This window comes from Ambystoma mexicanum, chromosome 2p (genome assembly GCF_040938575.1).
Source record: "Ambystoma mexicanum isolate Mex_15411 chromosome 2p, UKY_AmexF1_1, whole genome shotgun sequence".
Taxonomy (NCBI): domain Eukaryota; kingdom Metazoa; phylum Chordata; class Amphibia; order Caudata; family Ambystomatidae; genus Ambystoma; species Ambystoma mexicanum.
Window position 1 is genome coordinate 128,478,260 of NC_090923.1, and position 20,590 is coordinate 128,498,849.

Genomic DNA, 20,590 nt, shown 5'->3' on the forward strand with positions numbered 1-20,590 from the left:
CGCCCCATCCTGGACCTGCGACGGCTGAACAAATGCATCAAGTCACAGAAATTCCATATGGTCATCCTCCAGCACATGCTGGGACAGCTGGAGGAGGGCGATTTCCTGTCGTTGGATTTGGAGGATGCATACTTCCACATCCCCATTCTGAAAGGTCTCCGAAAGTTCCTCAGGTTCGTGGTCCGTTCGGATTGAAGTCGGCACCCAGGGTGTTCACCTAGTGCCTCGCACCGGTGGTGGCTGCGCTTGCAGGGGATCCACATCTACCCCTAACTGGACGACTGGCTCATCCGAGCAGGGACAAGGGAGCTTGCCGTGGATCACACAGCAAAGACCGTCCTGCTGCTCTCGGACCTGGGATTCTCCATCAACTTTCCCAAATCCCACCTGGTCCCGTCGCAAGTCGCACTGTTTCTGGGAGCAAAGCTCGACACAGTGGCGTGCCTGTCCTCACCGTCGGAAGAAAGGATGAAGGCCATCCTGGGCAAGGTGCAGCACCTGCTGGCCACAGACGTGGCCAGGGTGAGGTCCATCAAGTCCCTCCTCGGGATGATGTCCTCCTGCATATATCTTGTGCGCCTGTGCAGGCTTCGGATGCGCCCTCTGCAAGAGTTCCTCGACTCCCGCTGGATCCAACTGATGGGCAGCTTCGAGGACAGGATCTTGCTGAACGACTTTCCGACGAGCGATCTGGTGGGGGGGGGCACCCGCGCTCATCTGACGGCAGGCACAGACTTTCGGACCCCACCCCACCAGATAACAGTGACGATGGATGCCTACCTGGAAGGGTGGGGGGCGCACACCGAAGAACTACACGCGAGAGGCCTCTGGCTCCCGGAGCAGAAGACGCTCCACATCAACATACTGGAGCTCCGTGCAGTGTTCTGGGCCATCAGGTTTTTTCTCCCGTCCCTCAAGGGCAAGGTGGTGAGAATCTTCACCGACGACACCACCACGATGTTCAACATCCAGAAGCAGGAAGGAACCAGATCCCAAGCCCCCTCCAAGGAAGCCCAAGATCTGTGGCATTGGGCCGTCGCTCAAGGGATGTTTCTGGTGCCCTTTCATTTGGCAGGGATAAAAAACACCATTGCAGACTCACTCAGCAGGCAGCTGCGCTCGTGCCACGAGTGGGAACTACGTCAGGATCAAGTGGATGGACTCTTCCGACGATGGGGGAAAACCCCAGATCGACCTGTTCGCGACAGCGATGAACTCCAAGTGCCAGAGGTTCGCCAGCAGGTTCCCCCTGCTGAGGAGCATGGGCGATGCTTTCTCGTTCCCCTGGGAAGGCCTGTTCCTTTATGCGTTCCCTCCGTTGCCGTTGCTGCTCCGACTCGTCAACCAGCTCAAGATGTCCCGGTGCAGGATGATCCTGGTCGCACCCGCGTGGCCGAGGCAGATCTGGTTCCCGGACTTCTGGACTTGTCAGCGTCCCCACCAGTCAAGCTGCCGGCGGACGTGGATCTTCTCTCCAGAGAAGGAGACACCCTACTTCATCACGACCCGGAGTCGCTGAACTTGCAGGCCTGGCTCCTGCAGCGCTACAGTTTGGAGGGTACGATATCCCGGCTGACTGAGAGGTTCTTGCAAAAGCCAGGACGTCCTCAACTCTCAAGTGCTACGGACATAAGTGGAAGAGGTTCTCTGTCTGGTGCCGTGCACAGAAGATTAACCCTCTACGGATTACGGCCCCTAAGTGCTGCCGTACCTACTGTCGCTGGCCAAGGCTGGACTGGCTCACGCCTCCATCAAGATGCATCTGGCTGCGATCTCCCAATACACCAGAACCACATGACGGGCGTCCTTGTGGTCCCATCGCCTGGTGAAGGAATTTGTGAAGGGACTGTTCCGATCGTTCCCGCTGCTGAAGGCCCCTCCCCCGGCGTGGGAACTCAATGTGGTGCTGACCAGGCTCATGGGGGCGCCATTCGAGCCCCTGCATTTGGCGCCGCTGAAATTCCTGTCGTGGAAGACTGAGTTTCTTGTGGCCATCACCTCCGCACGGCGAGTGGGAGAGATCCAGGCCCTATCCTGCAAACCTCCATACTTGACTTTTCACGACACACGAGTGGTGCTGAGAATGCACCCCTCGTTTATGCCCAAGGTGCCATCGGACTTCCACCTCAACGACCCCTTGGTGCTACCTGTTTACTTCCCGTCGCCTTCGTATCCGGCCGTGAGGACTTTGCACTCGCTGTATGTGGCTAGAGCGCTGAAGTTCTACGTTGACCGAACGAAGAGTTTTTGGAAGACATCACAGCTGTTTGTGAACTTTGGACCTGTGAACCAAGGGAAGGCTCTCTTGAAGGCTTCCATTTCCAGATGGCTCTCCAGCTGCATCATGCATTGTCATCGGTTGGCAAACCGACCGTTGCCCGGCTGTCCGAGAGCCCATTCGACCAGAGCAATCGCTGCTACCACGGCGTTCTTGCCTGGTGTGCCCCTGCTGGACATCTGCAGGGCTGCTACGTGGAGATCGACGCACACCTTAACGAGATTCTACTGCGTCGACCGGGATTCCAGGGAGGAGTCCAGAGTCGGCCAGGCAGTGCTGCGCAACCTGTTCGCTTAAGGTGAGCCTGGTGGGGAGGTAAGAGATGCTTAATGTTGAGTTTTTTATGTAATGCTTAATGTTGAGCCTGTTGTCACCTCCCGTGGTTGTGCATGTGTACTGCTATGTATTCTTATATTCATGAGCATGTGAATCCATGCCAGACCCCATGCTGGAGAAGGAACAAGTTACTTACCTGTAACTATTGTTCTCCAGCATGGGTCTGGCATGTATTCACATGCGAACCCTCCCTCCTGCCCCTCTACGGCTCTTCACTTGGTCATAATGCCACTTTGCGTGCTACCAAATCTGAAGATGGCTGCCAGAGGTGGGTCTTAGGGAGAGGGCAGTCATTGGCTGGGGGCAGTATGACCCAGAGATCAGTGATTGGTTACTACTAAGAAAGACAGATCAGAAACTAAACTGATACTGATTTTTTCTTTACCGAGGATTCCCAGCCTGACGACGGGGAATATTCATGAGCATGTGAATCCATGCCAGACCCACGCTGAAGAACAGTTACAGGTAAGTAACTTGTTCCTAATGTCATCTCCAAAAAATAAAATCAGTTACAGCACTGTTTTCACACTGTAATGGAACCCTAGTCCCCAACCGAGAAACTTCACTTTTTCAATATTTTTGTATAGTGCATGTGACCAGTAGACTATTCTTGGTGTATAAATAGGTTGTATTGGTATGGAACTCGTTTTAATTGAACTTGCTAGGATTAAAGGTTGACCCCAACTAGTAATTAGGTTGGGGTGGTCAATGGCATCTGTAAGATGAAGCCTTGAATTACTTGTGTTTTCGACGTTCTTATGCAGGATGAAGAGAGTCCTGAAGATGCCACTCTTAACCCCCAGATTCATGTCAAGATGAAGAGCCAGAAATGCTTGTAGCCACCCATCTTATTTTGGACAAATCCGGAGTGCACCAATGGTTGGAATGTACACTGAAAGGTATCCTCTCAGTCACCCATACAGACCGAATACAGGTTTTTACAGGTATAGGACAAGAACGAGGGATGGTGGACATCCCCACCTATATGGTCAGTCTCGACTAAGCTCCCAGAAGCCACGATTGTCGTCATTGGTGACACCATGATGTAGCAGCGTTAGACATGAAGCGCACGCAGTCCTACGCTGCTTTACACAGGCACACACTTGTATACATGAAGAACATGCTTACAGAGCTCTATAGCTAGAGGACAAATACATATACATAATGTTGATGCTTTTATTATTTTTGTATTAGCCAAACGCAGTAATGCAGAACCGCAAGGCATAAAGGATCCAGAGCAAGCATGCAGATGCTTAACGCAAACAAACCCATGGGGCAACAGGGATATATACAGAACCTGGAAGGAACCATGTATGACTAACGTATAGAGTGCTTAGGATACCATGAACATGTAGATATATTATATGCCCAAGGAAAATTACAGAAGGCCCACGAGCCACAGGACTTGAGACGACGAAAGCTGACTCGGGCTGCGCGGAGCATGATGCAGGCTTACAGCCAAGGCCAGATACACGGACACATACCAATCTCAGACACGGGGACCAGCGGCAGAAGAAACTGAATAAATCCTCATAATTGCAAGCTGAAGAGCTCGATTTTTATGGTCCCTAAGCATGTGGTACAGCTAGACGAGACCATGGACATTCACCCGGGGTGGGAAAGTGGAGCCGATCCTAGGAAGTCAGATGCAGACTGCAACAAGTGTTGGAACTTGAGGAGCACAGTCTCATAGGCAAAGGTGGTACATACAAGCTACCATGCAGACACAGTCATTCACATCACCTTGAAGAGGTGCGCAGCAAGCTGAGAACTCGAGTCCCAGGACTGGGGAATTCGGCTGTAGCCAGTCACAGAATAGAAACCCAGGGGTGGCTAGCAAGGAGCACAAATCGATGGTAAGCCCATTCCTCTGCAACAATGTAATAGTTTGAGGGGGACAGGCCAGCCACCCAGGGACCAGTAGAATAAACTCTATAGGGGTTATCTATAGAGGGTAGTACGCTCAATACCCAATCCCTTGTGGTGATAGGTTTTTTGGGTAGGGCCCAGGTGATGACTACACTCGTACAAAACTGGCTTGTGTGCAATTTACACTTGAAGCACTGATCCTGGATTTAAACTCTGTAGCTTTAGTTGTGACTATAAGCAAGTTAAAAATAAATAACTTGCTCTGATTGTGATTGCAGGTCTATGAGTATCTGTTTTTGTGAAGTCTCTGTGGCATAATCAGTCATGTGGTTGGTAATTGAAAGATTGGAGGTTCGAGTCGTATATCATAAATAATGATCTAGAATGAAAATACATAACGCTCAAAATGAATAGAAATGTGAAACTTTGAAGTAGTAACCCTCGCATTCCTCTAAACTGGGACAGGGGTTTTAAATGTAAAACTCTCGGTGTGCAAAACCGGTATGTCTGGTCACCCTAAAAAGTGTTGACCAAGGGCAAGGAGGGAAGAGGGTGGGTGAGTAGTTACTGGACGCTGCTTTGGAGCCCGATTCCTCCCCCACCAACCTGTTTTCCTGCACAGTCTGAGAAGCCGCAACGTGGTGGGCAGAAGGGAAGTGGCCTTACCAGGAATGCTTTCCAAGGGAAGGCACACCGTCAGACTTGGAAAACGTCTACTCCTTGGAATTCTGCAACAATAATCAGACCACTCCTTGTACAGGTCCTTTGGGTTTCCAAAAGACTGATCACCAAAAGGATCCATTTGGCAAGTCTCTAGAGGGCAACAAGTTTGCTTGGTGGGATATTTGATAGCTATGTATAGAGCAAAGATTGACCCTTAACTAAACATTTCCAAACACAAGACTACTTTTAATGCAACAGGGCTTTGCGATCTTGCAGGGGTGAGACTGTGCCCAGGTGTTGGACTCCGCCCAGTGGATTCCCTTTTTGAGACTTTGCTCGGCTCAGGGTGACCGTGAAAGACCTGGAGGATCACAAACTAAGCATGAAGCCCTTAGCCCAGCCGTTATGTTACAGTAGATCTTCCTCATCATTCCAATAGTAAGGGCGTTCTGACTGAGAACCACCTCCCTCGCAAATACTCTTAGTGTTTCGGGTACTGCGACCAAGCTACCCCGAACCTTTCACAATCCACAAAATGTCTGATTCCCATATAGCTGCTTTTGGCTGGGATTGGGGTAAAGTGGCGTGGCGTGGGGATCGGGGAGGGGCAGGCAATTGGGAGACTGGGGGGAGAACTGTGCTGTTACCTCTGAAGGCCTGGAATGATGTGTGGTTCGTCTGTGTAGGAGGCCTATAAGGGTTGACTTGTCTGAGACAGTCGCTGCTCGTTCTGCTGGAGCGCCTCGCAGGAAGTACCCTGACATCTACTGATTCCATGATGGATGTGTAATCATGGTCCACCCTTGCGTCAACGCAGATTTTACGTGCACCCAAAGAGGTCTCCAAATTAGCCCATTTGCGGCATACATGGTGTACATACCCCAAGTTCCAGTCCTGGGACTTGTATTTACTTTAGTCCATTATATGCATTTAAAGTATTTCAAGAAGAGCGCCTATATCCAAGCCTGCATCTCTGTGGCATCTAACAACTCGGCTGAATTTTTCAAAATCTGCAAGGAGCTAGCCAATCCTGCTGCAGTCTATACCACTCCTATTCCCTCCCAGGTCCTCTGCACGGCCTTGGCCTCTCATTTCACTACTAAAACTCCTGTCCCCCCTCTCTTCCTCTAGTTCTTCCTCCTCCTCCACCACTCTTGGCCCGTCTGAGGCCGTTCCTCCTCCTTTCCCCTGTTCACCCCCGATGTTACTAGACTAGTCTTATCTATGAAAGTCTCATCAAAGCAGGTTCTCCCCTGATCATCCAGAACTATGAAGGACCACATCAACTCCCTTGCCCCAGCTTTGGCCATTTTCTGCAATCAGTCCTTTGCCACTGCAACTGCCCCCTCTGCCCTTAAGCACTCTCTTGTGCACCCCCTTCTAAAGAAGCCCTCTGCTGATCCTTCCTCTCCGGCTATCTATCACCCGATTTGAATCACTCCTTTCTTGCACAAACTCTTGGAAAAGCTGGTCATCTCCCAGCATAATCTAGATACTGAATCTGTTGGTTTCCTCCATGCCCATCCCTCTGGCTTCAGAGCAGCCATCACAGAAACAGCTCTCCTGAATACCTGCAAAGACTTGCTCTCCAATCTTGACTCTAATCTCTCTTCTGTCCTCATTCTCCTTGATCTGTCCTTTACTTTTGACACGGTCAACCATGACATCTTGCTCCATCATCTCTGGGACAACCTTGGCATTACTAATCAGGCCCTGGCCTGGTTGACCTCCTTTCTCGCCCATCGTCCCTCTCAGGTCCAACTGGGGTCTTTCCTCTTGATGTCTCTCTCGCTACTTGTGGTATTCCCCAGGGGTCTAACCTATCTCCCTGGCTGTTCAACCACTACCTGGCACCTCTTGCACACTGCATCGCTACTTTTTGCTCCAATTTTCAATGTTATGCGGATGACACTAAGCTCTCTTTCAGGCTCCACTCAGCCACCTCTGCTTCTTCTCTCATACCAGGCTGTCTGGCCGCAATTCAGGAATGGTGTTCCCCGCCAATGATCTCTTCCTAAATCCCAGTAAGACTGAGATCCTCCTCATTGGGACACGCGCTCCCTCCTCTCTCTGGCCACCCACTCTGGGCCCTCTTCCTGCTCCTTCCTGTGAGGTTAAGAACCTTGGTGTCCTCTTCGGCTCCACCCTCGCCTTCTCTCCTCACATCTCTGACCTCTCTAAGAAGTCAAACTATCAGCTCGCACCACCTCACAGGTAGTCTTCCTTTTCTCACTTTCCCCCAGAAGCTCACTGTCTCCATAGCTCTGGTCCTCTCTAGGCTGGACTATTGCAACAGCCTCTTTCTGAATCTGCCTGTCTCCACTCTTCGATCTTTAGAGCTTATCCAGAACAGGACTGCAAGACTTGCACTTGGCCTCAAGCCCAGGGATAGTATCTCTCCAGCTCTGAAATCTCTTCACTGGCTCCCTGCGGCTGCTAGGATCAAGTTCAAGACCCTCTGCAGCGTCCACAAGGCTTTCTGGGGCCTACGACCACTCTACCTTCAACTTTCTCTTCCAAACATCTTCCTCCTCGAGCTGTATGCTCATCCACCTCCAACTCTCCGTGGGTCAGACGCTTCGCCAAGCAGAGAGTTGGGGGCAGATCTAATTCCTTGGCTGCGGCCTCCCTCTGGAACAGCCACCCTGCCTCTCAAACTTGAGCAGAACCACCTCCGGTTCTAGACGCAACTCAAGACCTTCCTTTTTAGCTTTGCTTTCTCTCTTCCTCTCCCCTGCTGATGCACCGGACTGCTCCATGCACTGGTCACCCTCTGAACTCTGGCTCCTGCATGTCCAGTTGCGATTGCACTGCTTTCGGGATCCCCAGCACTTAAGGGTCTATCTGCAACCCTACAGTCCCTTCTCTCTGCACTTATGAGCCACTCGCTGGTTGCACTTGTGAGTGAACTGCACTTACCCCTCCCCCCCACCCTCCCCTGGCATTTCTCACCTTCCCTCTTCCCTGCACTTGTGCAATCTGAATGACACAAGGCCTAGTAAAATCGTAATTTTGTCCTTCCTTGTTTCCCCCTCCTTGTCACGTCTAGAAACCCGTGTGTAAAGGCGCGTTATAAATGCCACATCATATATCAAGACTACAACCTCGGATTGCAATTTACGGTATATTCACCTGGTTATTCCAAACTGCGTGAGCAAATCACTTGTTATCATATTACTCTGTAGAAGTACATAGAGCGGTCCCTGCTCATAGAAGCCTGGTCCCGTCTTTTCTCTCCCACCTAGACATGCCCAGCCTCTGCACCTGTGCAGTCTCCAACGCCTACATGTCCCAGCATGCAAAGCGCAGCTGGTTGAGTAGTCTGCTGGTGAGGAAACCGATTCCCTTTGACTTGGCATACAGCTGGGAGAGCCAAGAGACTCGCGGATCGCGCTGAACCAGGGCAGAGATGGGGGGGGCGGCAAATACGAACTGAGCCAAAAAAATGCTCACGTCGGGGGAGAGAAAAGGGGATGCCAGTACTGTGGGAGGTGGGCTGGGTGTTTTGGTTTGGCGAGAGTGTTTTCTTGGAAAAGGGGGGTGGGTTTGTGGTGCTGAGATAGCATGGGACTGGGGCAGAGTAGGGAAAGGGGATGGTGGTCCTGGTGGTGGAGGGGGGATAGCGAGCGGTGGTATTGTTGGGGTCTTGCAGGGGATGAGTTCTTGGGACATTGTGCTTGGGGGGGGTGTTTGTGACAGCGCCAGTGTTTTTTGACTGGCACAGTGAAGTGGGTGGGGGAGGAGGGGAGTCGGGGATGGCGAGGGGAATGCCAGGGGAGCTCGGAGGTACGAAAGGACTACGCTTGAATTTTGCCACCAGCCGCTATAGCAGGAAGTGCTCTTGTCTCAGCCAATCAATGAGTGGCTGTGGTCGGACAGGAAGTCATTCAGCTGCACTCTTCTACATGCTGCTATCATGTAAGAAGCATGCACCTTTTTTCCTCCTGGCCATGGGGCAGAGTTGTGGGGCACCTGTTTGGACAGGCACTGACCTGAAAGAACTCCAGGGGTCCAAGTTAGAGATGGACAAGCCAGGTCTCAAATGGCGGCCGGTGGAACCTGTCCGTTCTAGTCCTCTGAACGATAGTCTGCCCAGGCAGAGTAAGTAAATATACTACAGTTGAGTGCAGATAACGGCAAATGGGTCCGACGACGATTCTGCAGATTTTCCAAGTGCATTTAGGCGCCACCATGCGAGGAGGTGAGACACTATAGGCTGGTCAGCGTGCCAGCGGGCACCATATGAAACAAGTTCTTACATGCAGCAGTGAAAGCAGGCACTCGGCTGCTATATCCAGGCCTACGGCTTCCGGAGCCAGGTGTGTGCCCGGGCAGGTTTTTGATGGCTGACAATAGAGCTACGCCCCGAGTCACCTGCCGCATCCAAGATGGCAGGGTGCGGTGGACGCAAACGGGAGACGGCTTCAAACGCTCCTGTTTGCCCGGGGCTTGAAAGGGAAGCCGGAAATGGGACTGGCTTATCCGCCCGCGTGACTAATCTGCCAACCTAATGGCTTGGAAGTTGAGCACAGCAGGCACGATCTCCAAAACACCTGGAGAGCCGCAGGTTGCACACCACCTAGAAGTGAAATCAAACACCCTGATCACAATGCCGACGGTGGGAGCCGCCCGCTGTAAACCACCTTGCAGCTTTTGAGTGCTGTCCATATCGGGCGTGGTTTGCCTTTTCACTGGCACTGCTTTTATGATACAAAGGATAAAAGGCTGAGTTGAGCAGCCAGCTCAGCATCCAGTGCCTTAACCTGTGACTCGCTGGTGGCGCACAGATCTCGTTTGAGGGCGGTTAATACATCCTTAAAGCCTGCAGCTGCTTTTGGAAGGAATTGATGGATTGTATGCAGGCGCTTCTGGTCTGCGAATGCAGCTGCACCCCAGCCCTCCTCTTTTCATGCTGTTTATAGGGTGACCACATAGTGACCAATCCAGCGAGTCCTTTCTAGCAGGCCAAGCCCAGTGACCATGTTGCCGGGAAACCAGGGCACACCATCACCAGGTATCTGCTCCATGGTGGTCTGGAATTGTGTGCACCTGGATTATTACTCCTCGAATGCATTGGTTTGTTAAATTAAATCTTTGTATGTCGGTAACCTTGACACCCACCTCCGGTCTTGTGTGACCGTATGACCTGACATGATGGGTTATAAATAATCCAGAGGTTTCTAAGGGCAGACCCGGGGATCGAACCTGTGTTGCTCCGTGTCGTCTTGCTTCCAAGGTGAGCACGTTGCCCCAGAGCGATCCTCCCGAGATAACATGGGTTTGTTCAACTTGGGTACCCAGGTATATAGCGCTCTAGTAAGTACCCCCCAGCCTACACTTTGAAAGTTCGAATCACATGGCAAGGGCAACTCTCCCTTCCTGGGGCCGATACATTGAGTAGCCTTCATCTGGGAACACCTGTTAGGACCGTGCATAAAAGCTGAAGTGATCGGGTGCAAGGTGCTATATAAGAATAGACATTATTACAAGAAATCTCTATGGAACTGAATTGTTTTTGTTCTTTGAGCCTATTTTGTTAACTGACGCATTAGCGACCAATGCCATCGCTGTGCCCCAACCCACTCCTTAAACTTAATGTAATGAACCCGGGCACTTTCATTGACTGGTGGAAATACTTATCAAACTGAAGACTGGCTTTTGTAAACTTGCAGTATGAAAATAAGTGTGAACTCGTTACGGTGACTACATGGCTGTGGGGACACTGCAAATGACAAGGCGAGGGCTGGAACCACACACTATAGGGAGTGTAGTCATTGTAGCCTGTTACATCAGGAGAACTAAAACTCCCAGAAGGCTTTAGTCTGGTGACATCGCCATGGAGTCCTGGCTGGTAATCTACTCGCCCCACATCTAGTGCTTCTCTTGGTTTTCTTTGAGATTTTATCCAAGAGTATTTTGGGTCGATCAGCCTTGCTAATCGAACCTGATGGACCGGTTTCATCAGCCTTTCCCGCCTTGCCTCCCTCTAAGTGGTGTTGCTGGTGAGCCAAGACAGAGTTTGAATAGATGGCTACCGGTGGATGGTGGACGTCTGGGCTGTTGGACCCGGCTGTAGACAGCCTTCCGACTGCGGCTGTGTTGGAGTGGTCAGCTTGGAGCTTGCTCGCTTTCGAGCGGCTGTGGATGTTGGGCCGGCGTCTTTGCAGAACCTTGAGCGGTGAGCCGAGCCAGGGAACCTCGGTGTGCACCGGCATGTCGCTGGATGCTGCAGGGCCTGATTCCTGACCTGTTGATGCTGGCTGGCATGCTTACCCCCTTTTCCTGGGGTTGGGAGGCGTTGCCTTTGGCTCCAGAGCCTATGGCGGCCTAGACTGGGCAATGCTTATTTGGCATCGTATTGGACTAGGGCGTGCTTTGCAGCTGCCTTCGGACTCTTATGACTGGTGGTGAGTCCGGAATGGTGATAGAGACGCAAGCTCGGCCGATGGTTGTCAGTTATTTTGATGGCGTGTCCCGGTTTCCTTGTTTTGTACTACTGCTCAGACTTATTTTGCTGATCGCCATTGGTTCCTATCGTTGTTATTCTGATGCCACTTCTATCTTTGTTCCCACACTCCTTCATGGTCGGTCGTGCACTCGTATTTTATTATTTGTTTTCATTTTTAATCTCAATTTATAGTCTGGCAACGTTTAGTTGCTAGGTCAGGCCATCATTTTTATAGTTAATCGGATCACGTAGACATTTCTATCTGTATGGTTAATCTTTTGTCTTGCCTCTTCCCTCTATTCTACTTGATATTTGTACTGGTCTAACTATCTCTATTTGTACCATCTCACTAATTCTGTAAGAGCTTTAGGAATCGAATAAACAAGACATGCACTGTGTGTCTGATGAAGCCGACCGTTACTGAAACATGTTGAGTTACTTTGTGGCACGCTGCCATGGTTCTGGATTTTGGCTGATTGCACCCCACCATCAGGGTTCAGTATCGTAGCACTTTGATCATTACACCAAAACGTGACTAATTGCCATTATGAGGTTCATACTGCAAGGAAAACTTACTTCATCTACAAGATTTGCACTGGCCAGTGGCGAGAGAATATTCTTTCTTGCCTAGTCTGAAATGGGTTGCACTCTTGTATGTGGATAGCTGGCATTCATGCCATGGGCATTGGGTGAAGTGCACAAAGCATTAGTGGCAATATGCCCTTCTGCATACTCCCTCCCACTAAACACTCCTCACCAGATCACAATGGAAAATGATCGCAAACCCACTACCTGGTATCATGCCTTTCCTTCACAAGACCCCCCTGCCCCCAACACAATCCCCCTACCTTTCATCTGGCTTCTTCCTACTTCACCACCAGAACAGCCACTGTGTTTTACAATGGTACTATCAGGACAAACCTGGTGAAAGATGACGTATCAAGCAGTCACCTGCTTGTAGTAAGTGTTCTCCCTGCATGTGACAAATCAACTTCCAGGGCACCAGTGGTCCAGGGATGAATATTTGTTTCTGAACCATCAATCAACCCCAAACCTCTAGTACACCAGAAGGGATACAAACAGATTGGAATACAAGTGAATTATACGACCCCCTTGTCCAATTTCTGGTAACGTGGATGGAACAGCTGCAAGGTCGTAGATAGTTGGTTAGTTGCAACACAGAAAAAATACAGTTATTACCCAATGATAAAAGGGACTGTACAGTCACGTTTTTTTAAAAATATCTACTTTATTATTACTACAACAGATAATTCTAGTACACTTCAAATACGACCCACCCTGTAAAGGAACACGGAGGATAGACCGCTAAACAAAGAAAGGGATGCACTCTGGATACTGACAGGAGGGTAGTTGGTAAAGTAATCAGTCTTACTGTTCAAGATTATTTGGTTTCAGCACCAAGGGGGCAAAGGGTCATACCTGTCTCTAGGGACCTTTGGAGAAGGACCAGGGCGTCGGACCACAATGTACCTGGTGCTGAAGAAGTTCTTGGTGCTGGACAGCGCCGAGGTAGTTCCACGGTGCTTTGCAGTCCTTGAAACCGAGTTGGTGGCGGGCGACGGCTTAGGGTACCAAACGGCATGCAGTTCGTCAAGCGAGGCTGGACAGACGTCTGCAGGCTGTCCGACACGGGGCTGCGGGCCAAGTATTGTTCTCTCTGTGCTGGTTGGGTGATCTGGAATGCTGGTCGAGGCGTCTCGGACGGCTCTGGTTACTGCGGCGTGACAACAGTCAGCGGTGCAGCCGGTTGTGGTTCGAGGACTCGACATGTCTCAAATCTCCATTAACAGATGTACGCTGGATGATGCTTGTGTGGCACACCACCTAGCTTCTTCACAGGGCTCAGGAGAGTGTTTGCAGGCAACAGCCTTGTCCTGTGTTCTTAGACTCTCTGGCACTTCCCACCTAGGAAGTTTGCTGGCAGTACCTAGCAGGGCATGCTGTGTGCTGGCTGGGTACCGGTTCTGAAGCTGCTGGACGTGTCCTCTGAGTCCGCTATCCTCCTCTGTTCCCTGGGAGATGTTTAGGAGGAGGGATCTTGCTTCCCTCTTGGAACTCTTGGCCTTTCTCCACTGGCAGAAGATGTAAAGGTAGACTGTACCTTCAGCTCTGGTCGAAATGAGTCCTTCTTACTTCTTTCGAAGACTTCAGATCTGCTAAGTGAGGGGTTCAGCCCTCTTTTAAAGCCAAACGGGCCCCAGTGATTGGTGCAGGCTAAGCCCACCTTAATGAACCAATTCTGGGTCCCCACCAACAATCTTCTGTTATGCATGAGATCAGGACTAGAGTGAACTGCAACAGGACAGACAAGGGGTGACAACACATACCTAAGTTACACCCATCTTCCTGTCTGTTGTAGATCAAAGTGTCTCTCTGGGCCCTCTGAGACTCTTGATGTGCAGATTTTCCCTTGAAGTTTGTGCTGAGAGCACACTCCTGTCTCCCCCAAACCACTTACTTCTCCCCTCTGAAAGCGGTCAGTTCTGCAGGGGTTTGCCTACGGTAATTAGTGGGCCCAGACATACATTTAATTGCCTTTTCATACAGCAGGTGGGAACTAGCTTCAAGTTGACACATTGCATACCAAAGGGGTGTTGGCTCCGCCTTCTTGTTGTCTTCTCCGGCAACCAAGCCTCTACTCTAGGCTGGCTTCAATTATCCCGTTGGTATGCGCTGCCACCAGCCGGAGTACAAAAGGAATGCAGATGCATGGGGCCCTTCATATGTAAATTAGGCTGCCTGTGCTGGAGGAAGGTGCGACTTCTCCCTCCTTGAGATGCTTTGATGTACTGTCATATTCCAGCTGAATGACTGGAAAATCGGCGGCTGTGTCTTTGCGGAATACATGTGACTGTTTTGTGCGGGAAGCAGATGGACTGTGTGTGGAATGGCCTCGCACAGTCCTTGGAGGTTGGGCTCCCTTCATTCCTTTTCATTATTGAAAAATCAAAAAAGCAGATTGTCGAATTCCTCACAGTGCAGCATTCATTTTTATGACCAGTCCTCTTTCTAATCACCAACATTCAAACTTCTTGAGGGTCATGCCAAACCCAAAGAACGTAGCATCAACGTGCCAATAGGAGATTGTGCCCTGATCGCCTGAGCGCTGGGTTCATTAATTGATGAAGGATAGTTCTTGAAATAAAACAGCATTGAAAACCATTGTTGGTGCTTTGTTTATTGTTAGCGGTCAGCTGACCCTTGTTTCGTACCTCTGGGGTCTTTCTCAAGGCGCGTGGAGTGTTCTGGGTTCTACACGTCCCTGGATCCTCTGCTTTCCTATGTGTGCGTGTACACACAGAAAGTTGGTGTTCCCGTCAGTGATTTGAAGTTAATTTAAAAAAAAAAAAACCTTTGTGGCTAATTTTGAATATTTCCAAAGATATTTAATTAAATCTTGGTTTTCCAATGCTCACTGAAACCAAATCCAAAAAATACTAATAGACGATATACAAACTCTACAACGGGCCCTGATGGGCCACGTATTAACACAACACCACCTCAAAGAAAAAAACGACCAACGAGTGCCACCATCGCCAAGACCAAGTGACCTGTAAACAGTGAAGACACATATGTGGCATGAGGCTAAGAAGTAATTTACACGTCCCTTAGACCAGTGTGTCATACATGTAGGGCTGCATTGACATGTCAGCCCTTAAAATTGGATACTCATCTGTGTTGACAATTTTGTTAGACGGGCAGATGTTTAGCACCTGAACATGCCTCTATCCCTAGTTATTATTGAACAGCAAACACTATAAACAGGTCTAAAGGCAGTTTCCTCGCCAAATCATTGTGGTCCTTTTGCTGTGTGTTTTGCCACCCCTGATTTCAATTAATTGGGAAGAGTTTGGTCAACCCCCTTTCCCTTTATGGGGCCCGGATTATGGCCCTTATTCACATAGCGTTTTCCAATGGTGTTTTGCCATTATAAAATGCTTCTGTGAATTAGGCCCTATGTCAACAGTTCTAACATTGGATGGACGCCGGCTGCTGTGCCTAATGGTCCCTGATTTCCCCATGATATTTCATCACGAAGATTCATAAAGAGTAGGCTCTGACCAAAGGTGGCCATCTTGGAGCCCCTGTTTAACCAAATGGTGTCTACTTTTTCTTCAATTTTAAGAGTGGGCTTTGGGGGAGATGGGTGAGGGCTGGAGAGGGCAGGTGTGGGATTGTGCAAATGCTGCTGGTATATTGGCCAGGACCACTATACAAATGAAAGTGTTTCAATGGGGCATGCACTTCGAGTTCAGTAGGCGTGCAAGCGTTCACCTAGTGTTTCGAGGTGTTGGGAACAAGTTGAGTTCTTGTGTATTTTATTAATGTGGGCTGGGGGGTGGAGAGTGAAAAATAGTAGGATACCTGTGGGGCTAAAATGCAGTCACAATTTTTGTCATCTTAGTCCACTCTTTTGCTAGAAATTGTGCATGTCTCCTTTTTTTCTGCACGCTGTTACTGCGGGTGGGGGTTCAGTAGCTGAGAGGATTTTTGACACTGCATTCCACCAAGGCTGAACTCTTCTTTCATTTTCTCCCTAGGAATTGCAGAGTATTCCTGTTGACCATGCCCTAAATGAGGAGCCCCAACACGAGGACCTGGTGGATGTATGTGCCCCTGTTTTTTTGTTTTTAGCAGTGTTTTCATTTTGGCCAGCTGAAGTGCTGTCTTTGGGGTGCCTCTGCAGTTATGTGGCTTCTAATTAAGTACATCTGGCCCTTGCTCTTGTTGGGTACCACGTGGGTGCGTTCGGAGACTTCAAAAACCTTTGTAACCTACTCTATCAACGATTGGACCCTCACGCACCTGGTGGTACATAATAAAACTGGTGAGGTGTACCTTGGGGCTGTCAACCGGATTTACAAACTCTCCAGCAACTTGACGCTCTTGGGGACCCATGTGACTGGCCCAGTGGAGGACAACGAGAAGTGCTACCCGCCACCCAGTGTCCAGTCCTGCCCACACGGGCTGGTAACCACCAACAATGTCAACAAGCTTCTGCTGGTGGACTACTCTGGGAACAGGCTCATCGCTTGCGGCAGCGCCTCTCAGGGGATCTGCCAGTTTGTCCGCTTGGATGACCTCTTCAAGCTAGGCGAACCTCACCATCGAAAGGAGCATTACTTCTCCAGCGTCAACGAGTCCAGCACTATGTCCGGTGTTATCATCGAGGGGCCCAATGGCAACAACAAGCTCTTCATTGGTACTCCCGTCGATGGGAAGTCTGAGTATTTCCCAACTCTCTCTAGTCGAAAGCTAATGGCCGACAACGAGGATGCAGAGATGTTCGGCTTTGTCTATCAGGATGAGTTTGTATCCTCCCAGCTCAAAATCCCCTCCGACACCCTCTCCAAGTTTCCCTCCTTTGATATTTATTACATATACAGTTTCAGCAGCGAGCAGTTTGTCTACTACCTAACCCTGCAGCTTGATACACAGTTCACCTCTCCCGATTCCACCGGGGAACAGTTCTTTGCCTCCAAGATTGTCCGGCTTTGCGTGGGCGACCCCAAGTTCTACTCCTACGTGGAGTTCCCTATTGGCTGTGTCAAGGATAACATTGAGTACCGCTTGATCCAGGATGCGTATCTCAGCAAGCCGGGTAAGCGGCTTGCCCGAGAGTTGGGTATCTCGGAGAGGGAGGATATCCTGTTCACAGTCTTCTCGCAGGGCCAGAAGAACCGCATCAAGCCACCCAAGGAGTCGGTGCTTTGTCTCTTCACCCTGAAGAAGATCAAGGAGAAGATTAAGGAGCGGATACAGTCCTGCTATAAGGGGGAGGGCAAGCTGTCGCTGTCCTGGCTGCTGAACAAGGACCTGGGATGCATCAACTCTGTAAGTGATATCTTGAATTCAGCTATTATGCAGGATTGTAAATGCTCTCATTTGTTACATGTACCCCAGTCAGATTGTTACACTGTAGTGCCTTCCTAATGTAAGGTAATGTGGTCGTCTTGCCACTTTTCTGGCTGCTTTTCATTTCATAGCTCAATTGTGTGATCTTGGGCAATCTGCGTAATACATCTGCAGCTCTCTATCTTTGTCGCTCAAAATGAGGGTACGTTGGAGAATATCCATCAGTGTAAACCAATATATATATGTTTAATCTTGCATTTAGTCCTACAATTCTAAAGGTTTAGTAAGATTGCCAGTTGATTTGTGAAAGAGTACACCATTTTAGGAAATGGACCAGCGGATGGCATACCTTGGGGGGTGGGGGGGGAAGGGGTTAATGCACCTGTTGAACTCCAAGCTGGTGTGATGAAGCCCTTAAGCATTTCTGAGTTGGTAGTCAGAATGGTAATGGGTAGGTTTGTTCACTGCACAAGATTAACCCACTTTGAATTAAGCACTATATTTGTGTGTTCTTGGTTCAAAAGGCAAATGTTCCAAAAACTATATATTTTTTCCCCTCCATCGGCTTCTTCACAGATAATGTCCATGTCCAGTTGCTTGCGTTATTCGAGACGGAAAGGCTGGACACTTGTCAATTTTTTAAGTGTTTTGGGGGTGATGCGAAGACACTTCCATACACAATATGGCAGTCGCGTTGCTCTGTAATGAAGATGGCTGTTCGAGACATTAATGGTCTTGCAGCTCAGAGTAAGCGGTGTGCCAGCGTCTTGCATGGTGGGGAATGGAACCAAAAGAGGCCCTGGAAATAATATTCTAAGTGGCCCCACATTACACATTTTCAGCAAGCCCAACCCTATTCCTATGAGAACATTTGGAAATGAAATGGGTTTCCACACGAATCCCAGGGTGCAGGGACCTACCGGGAAATCTCCCGAGTACCCTGTAGGCAAGTCCACCTCTGGCATCTTGTTGTGGGTTCTCTGTTTGCTGATGTTTTTGTAAAGGTGTTGGGGTGCAGCCCAAATCTCTTGAATTAGAGTTGAGTTCTGGGAGTTGGCAACCAGTAGCCAAATGATGCTACTGGATGGCCAACATGGTCCTGTCTGGCTGCAGCGGAAGTAGGGGTGTGTGTAGGGACAGGCGCACCTAACATAACGGGCAGATTTGTAAAGCGCACGTACAACCCAAAGGGGCATCTTGGTGCTAATAACAGATGTTTGTTACTCAACTTAATGGCACTCAGTAGTACCTAGCAGAGAAAAATGGAGTACCTCTGTACTCTGCAATAGTGGGGCTCACCTGGCACATTTCAATTACCTCTGTGCACTTCAACACTAAAAATACATGAACGGGGGTTGAAACCAAGATTTGATGAGCAGGAGGGAAAACGCAGCTCATGGGTATCCAATATCATCCACAAGGTAGGAGTTGTATCTAGAGAACATTGCGCTGTGCAAATCTATCTCCCATATGAGATGGCAACCGCGTCATTTATGTATTTTCCGTTCTGCTTTAAAGATCTTCTATGAGTGCCCTAATGCTTCTTTAGCCAAATTCACAAACTGAGTTAATCTCGCAAGAGGTGGCAAGTGTGTGGCACCACTTGGCCGGGGGCAGCTCTTTGAAGGTGTGGGCGCCAAGGTAACCGGGCTCTCCTAGGCTATATGCTGGTCCCAGCAATTCTGAACCCTGCATTAATGTACACGTGTGGTTTTCTTTCCTAACCACAGCACTCGGAAGACTATTCGGAGAACTGGTCCAGTGTGCCTTGAAGATATGAGGACAGACTGTTCATTGCACCTGGAAGATGTATTGGGATAGTTTTTCCCGCTCAATAGATGTACTAGGACAACCCGGTAGGCAGTGAATAAGTCGAACACATTATGTCGAAACACATGATGTCGAAGAAAAAAAAGTCAGAAAAAAAGTCGAGTGCTTTATTTTTTAATTTACATGATTTTTTTGGGTTCCGGAGGGGGAAAAAAAAGGGGTAAAACAAACAAAAATTACAAAAAGGAGGGTTAGGGGAGGAACCCCCCCATTTCGAACAAAAAGCAACCAAAAAAAGAAATTCAACATTTTTTTTTCGACTTTTATTTTTTTAGACATTATGACTTTCGACATTGTCATTTCGACTTTACCACTATAAACCGGACAACCCATCTATTGAAATCGTCCATGGTAAAGCCTGTCTTTTGCACTAAATTTGGGAGGCTTGCCCAATGATAAGCGGGTAGCCTGATATGGCAGCTAGAAGATTACCACATGTAGGTTAGCACGTGTTGCACTCCAGAGATATTGGGTAGGTAACACGTGCTGCACTTAAAAAGAAATTGTGTAGGTTAACAGATGTGTTGCTCTAGAAGAAATTGTGAAGGTTAGCACATGCATTTCACTTAGATCTGTGAAGGCTAAACTGATTTTGGGGGCGGGCAGTGTACTGCGCTTGGATGCATCTGGGAGTGGGTACTTTGTGTTGCACCTTTTTACAATGTTTGCCTGTCTATTGCGCTCAAAGATATGTGATGGCAACTTATTCGCTGCACTTAGTAGATCTCCAAGTTAGCCAGTGTATCACACAAACAATATATGCAGGTATCCTTGGCATTGCACTTGGAGGATTCCTGATGGTTGCCTATTATAGAACTTAGAAGAGATATAGCAAGACTATAAGGGTAGTCTGGCTATTGCATTTAGAGATTACTAGAATCCCAAAACCTTAAAATGGCCAGTCTATTTGCACTTGGATGACTTTGAGGGTAGCCTTTCTATAGTGCCTAGAAGAGCATATGAGGGTAACTTGCCTTTTCACACAGACTATCTGATCATACAGCGAAATCAAAGATGAGAGCTTTGAAACACTTGCCAGTTCCATCTGAGTTTAAGATGCGTAAAAACGCACCACTGGCGCAGGCACTGCCATCCATCCATCCATCCATCCATCCACCCACACACAATAATAACAAGCAAAGCAAAGTCTCTTTTGTTATTAACATGCTTAGTGTCGCAGCGGAATCTGCAGTTTTTATGGAAGTAGAGAAGTGCTGGAAATTGCATTTATTTTAATGTGTAATCCTGGGTCGGGGTGGGGCCCAGGCAGTGGGGGGATTGAATGGGAT

At 49.1% G+C, this 20,590-nt stretch overlaps 1 protein-coding gene across 3 annotated transcripts in view; it reads left to right on the top strand.

Annotated features, from left to right (window-relative positions):
• PLXNA1 (plexin A1) overlaps positions 1–20,590 on the top strand; it is an 812,782-nt gene that overhangs the window by 59,219 nt on the left and 732,973 nt on the right. For all 3 annotated transcript variants that reach the window (XM_069643382.1, XM_069643384.1, XM_069643383.1), the window contains exon 2: positions 16,157–17,450. In XM_069643382.1, the coding sequence (XP_069499483.1) occupies positions 16,305–17,450 (1,146 nt within the window). In that variant the 5' untranslated portion in view covers positions 16,157–16,304. The remainder of the gene's footprint in view (positions 1–16,156; positions 17,451–20,590) is intronic.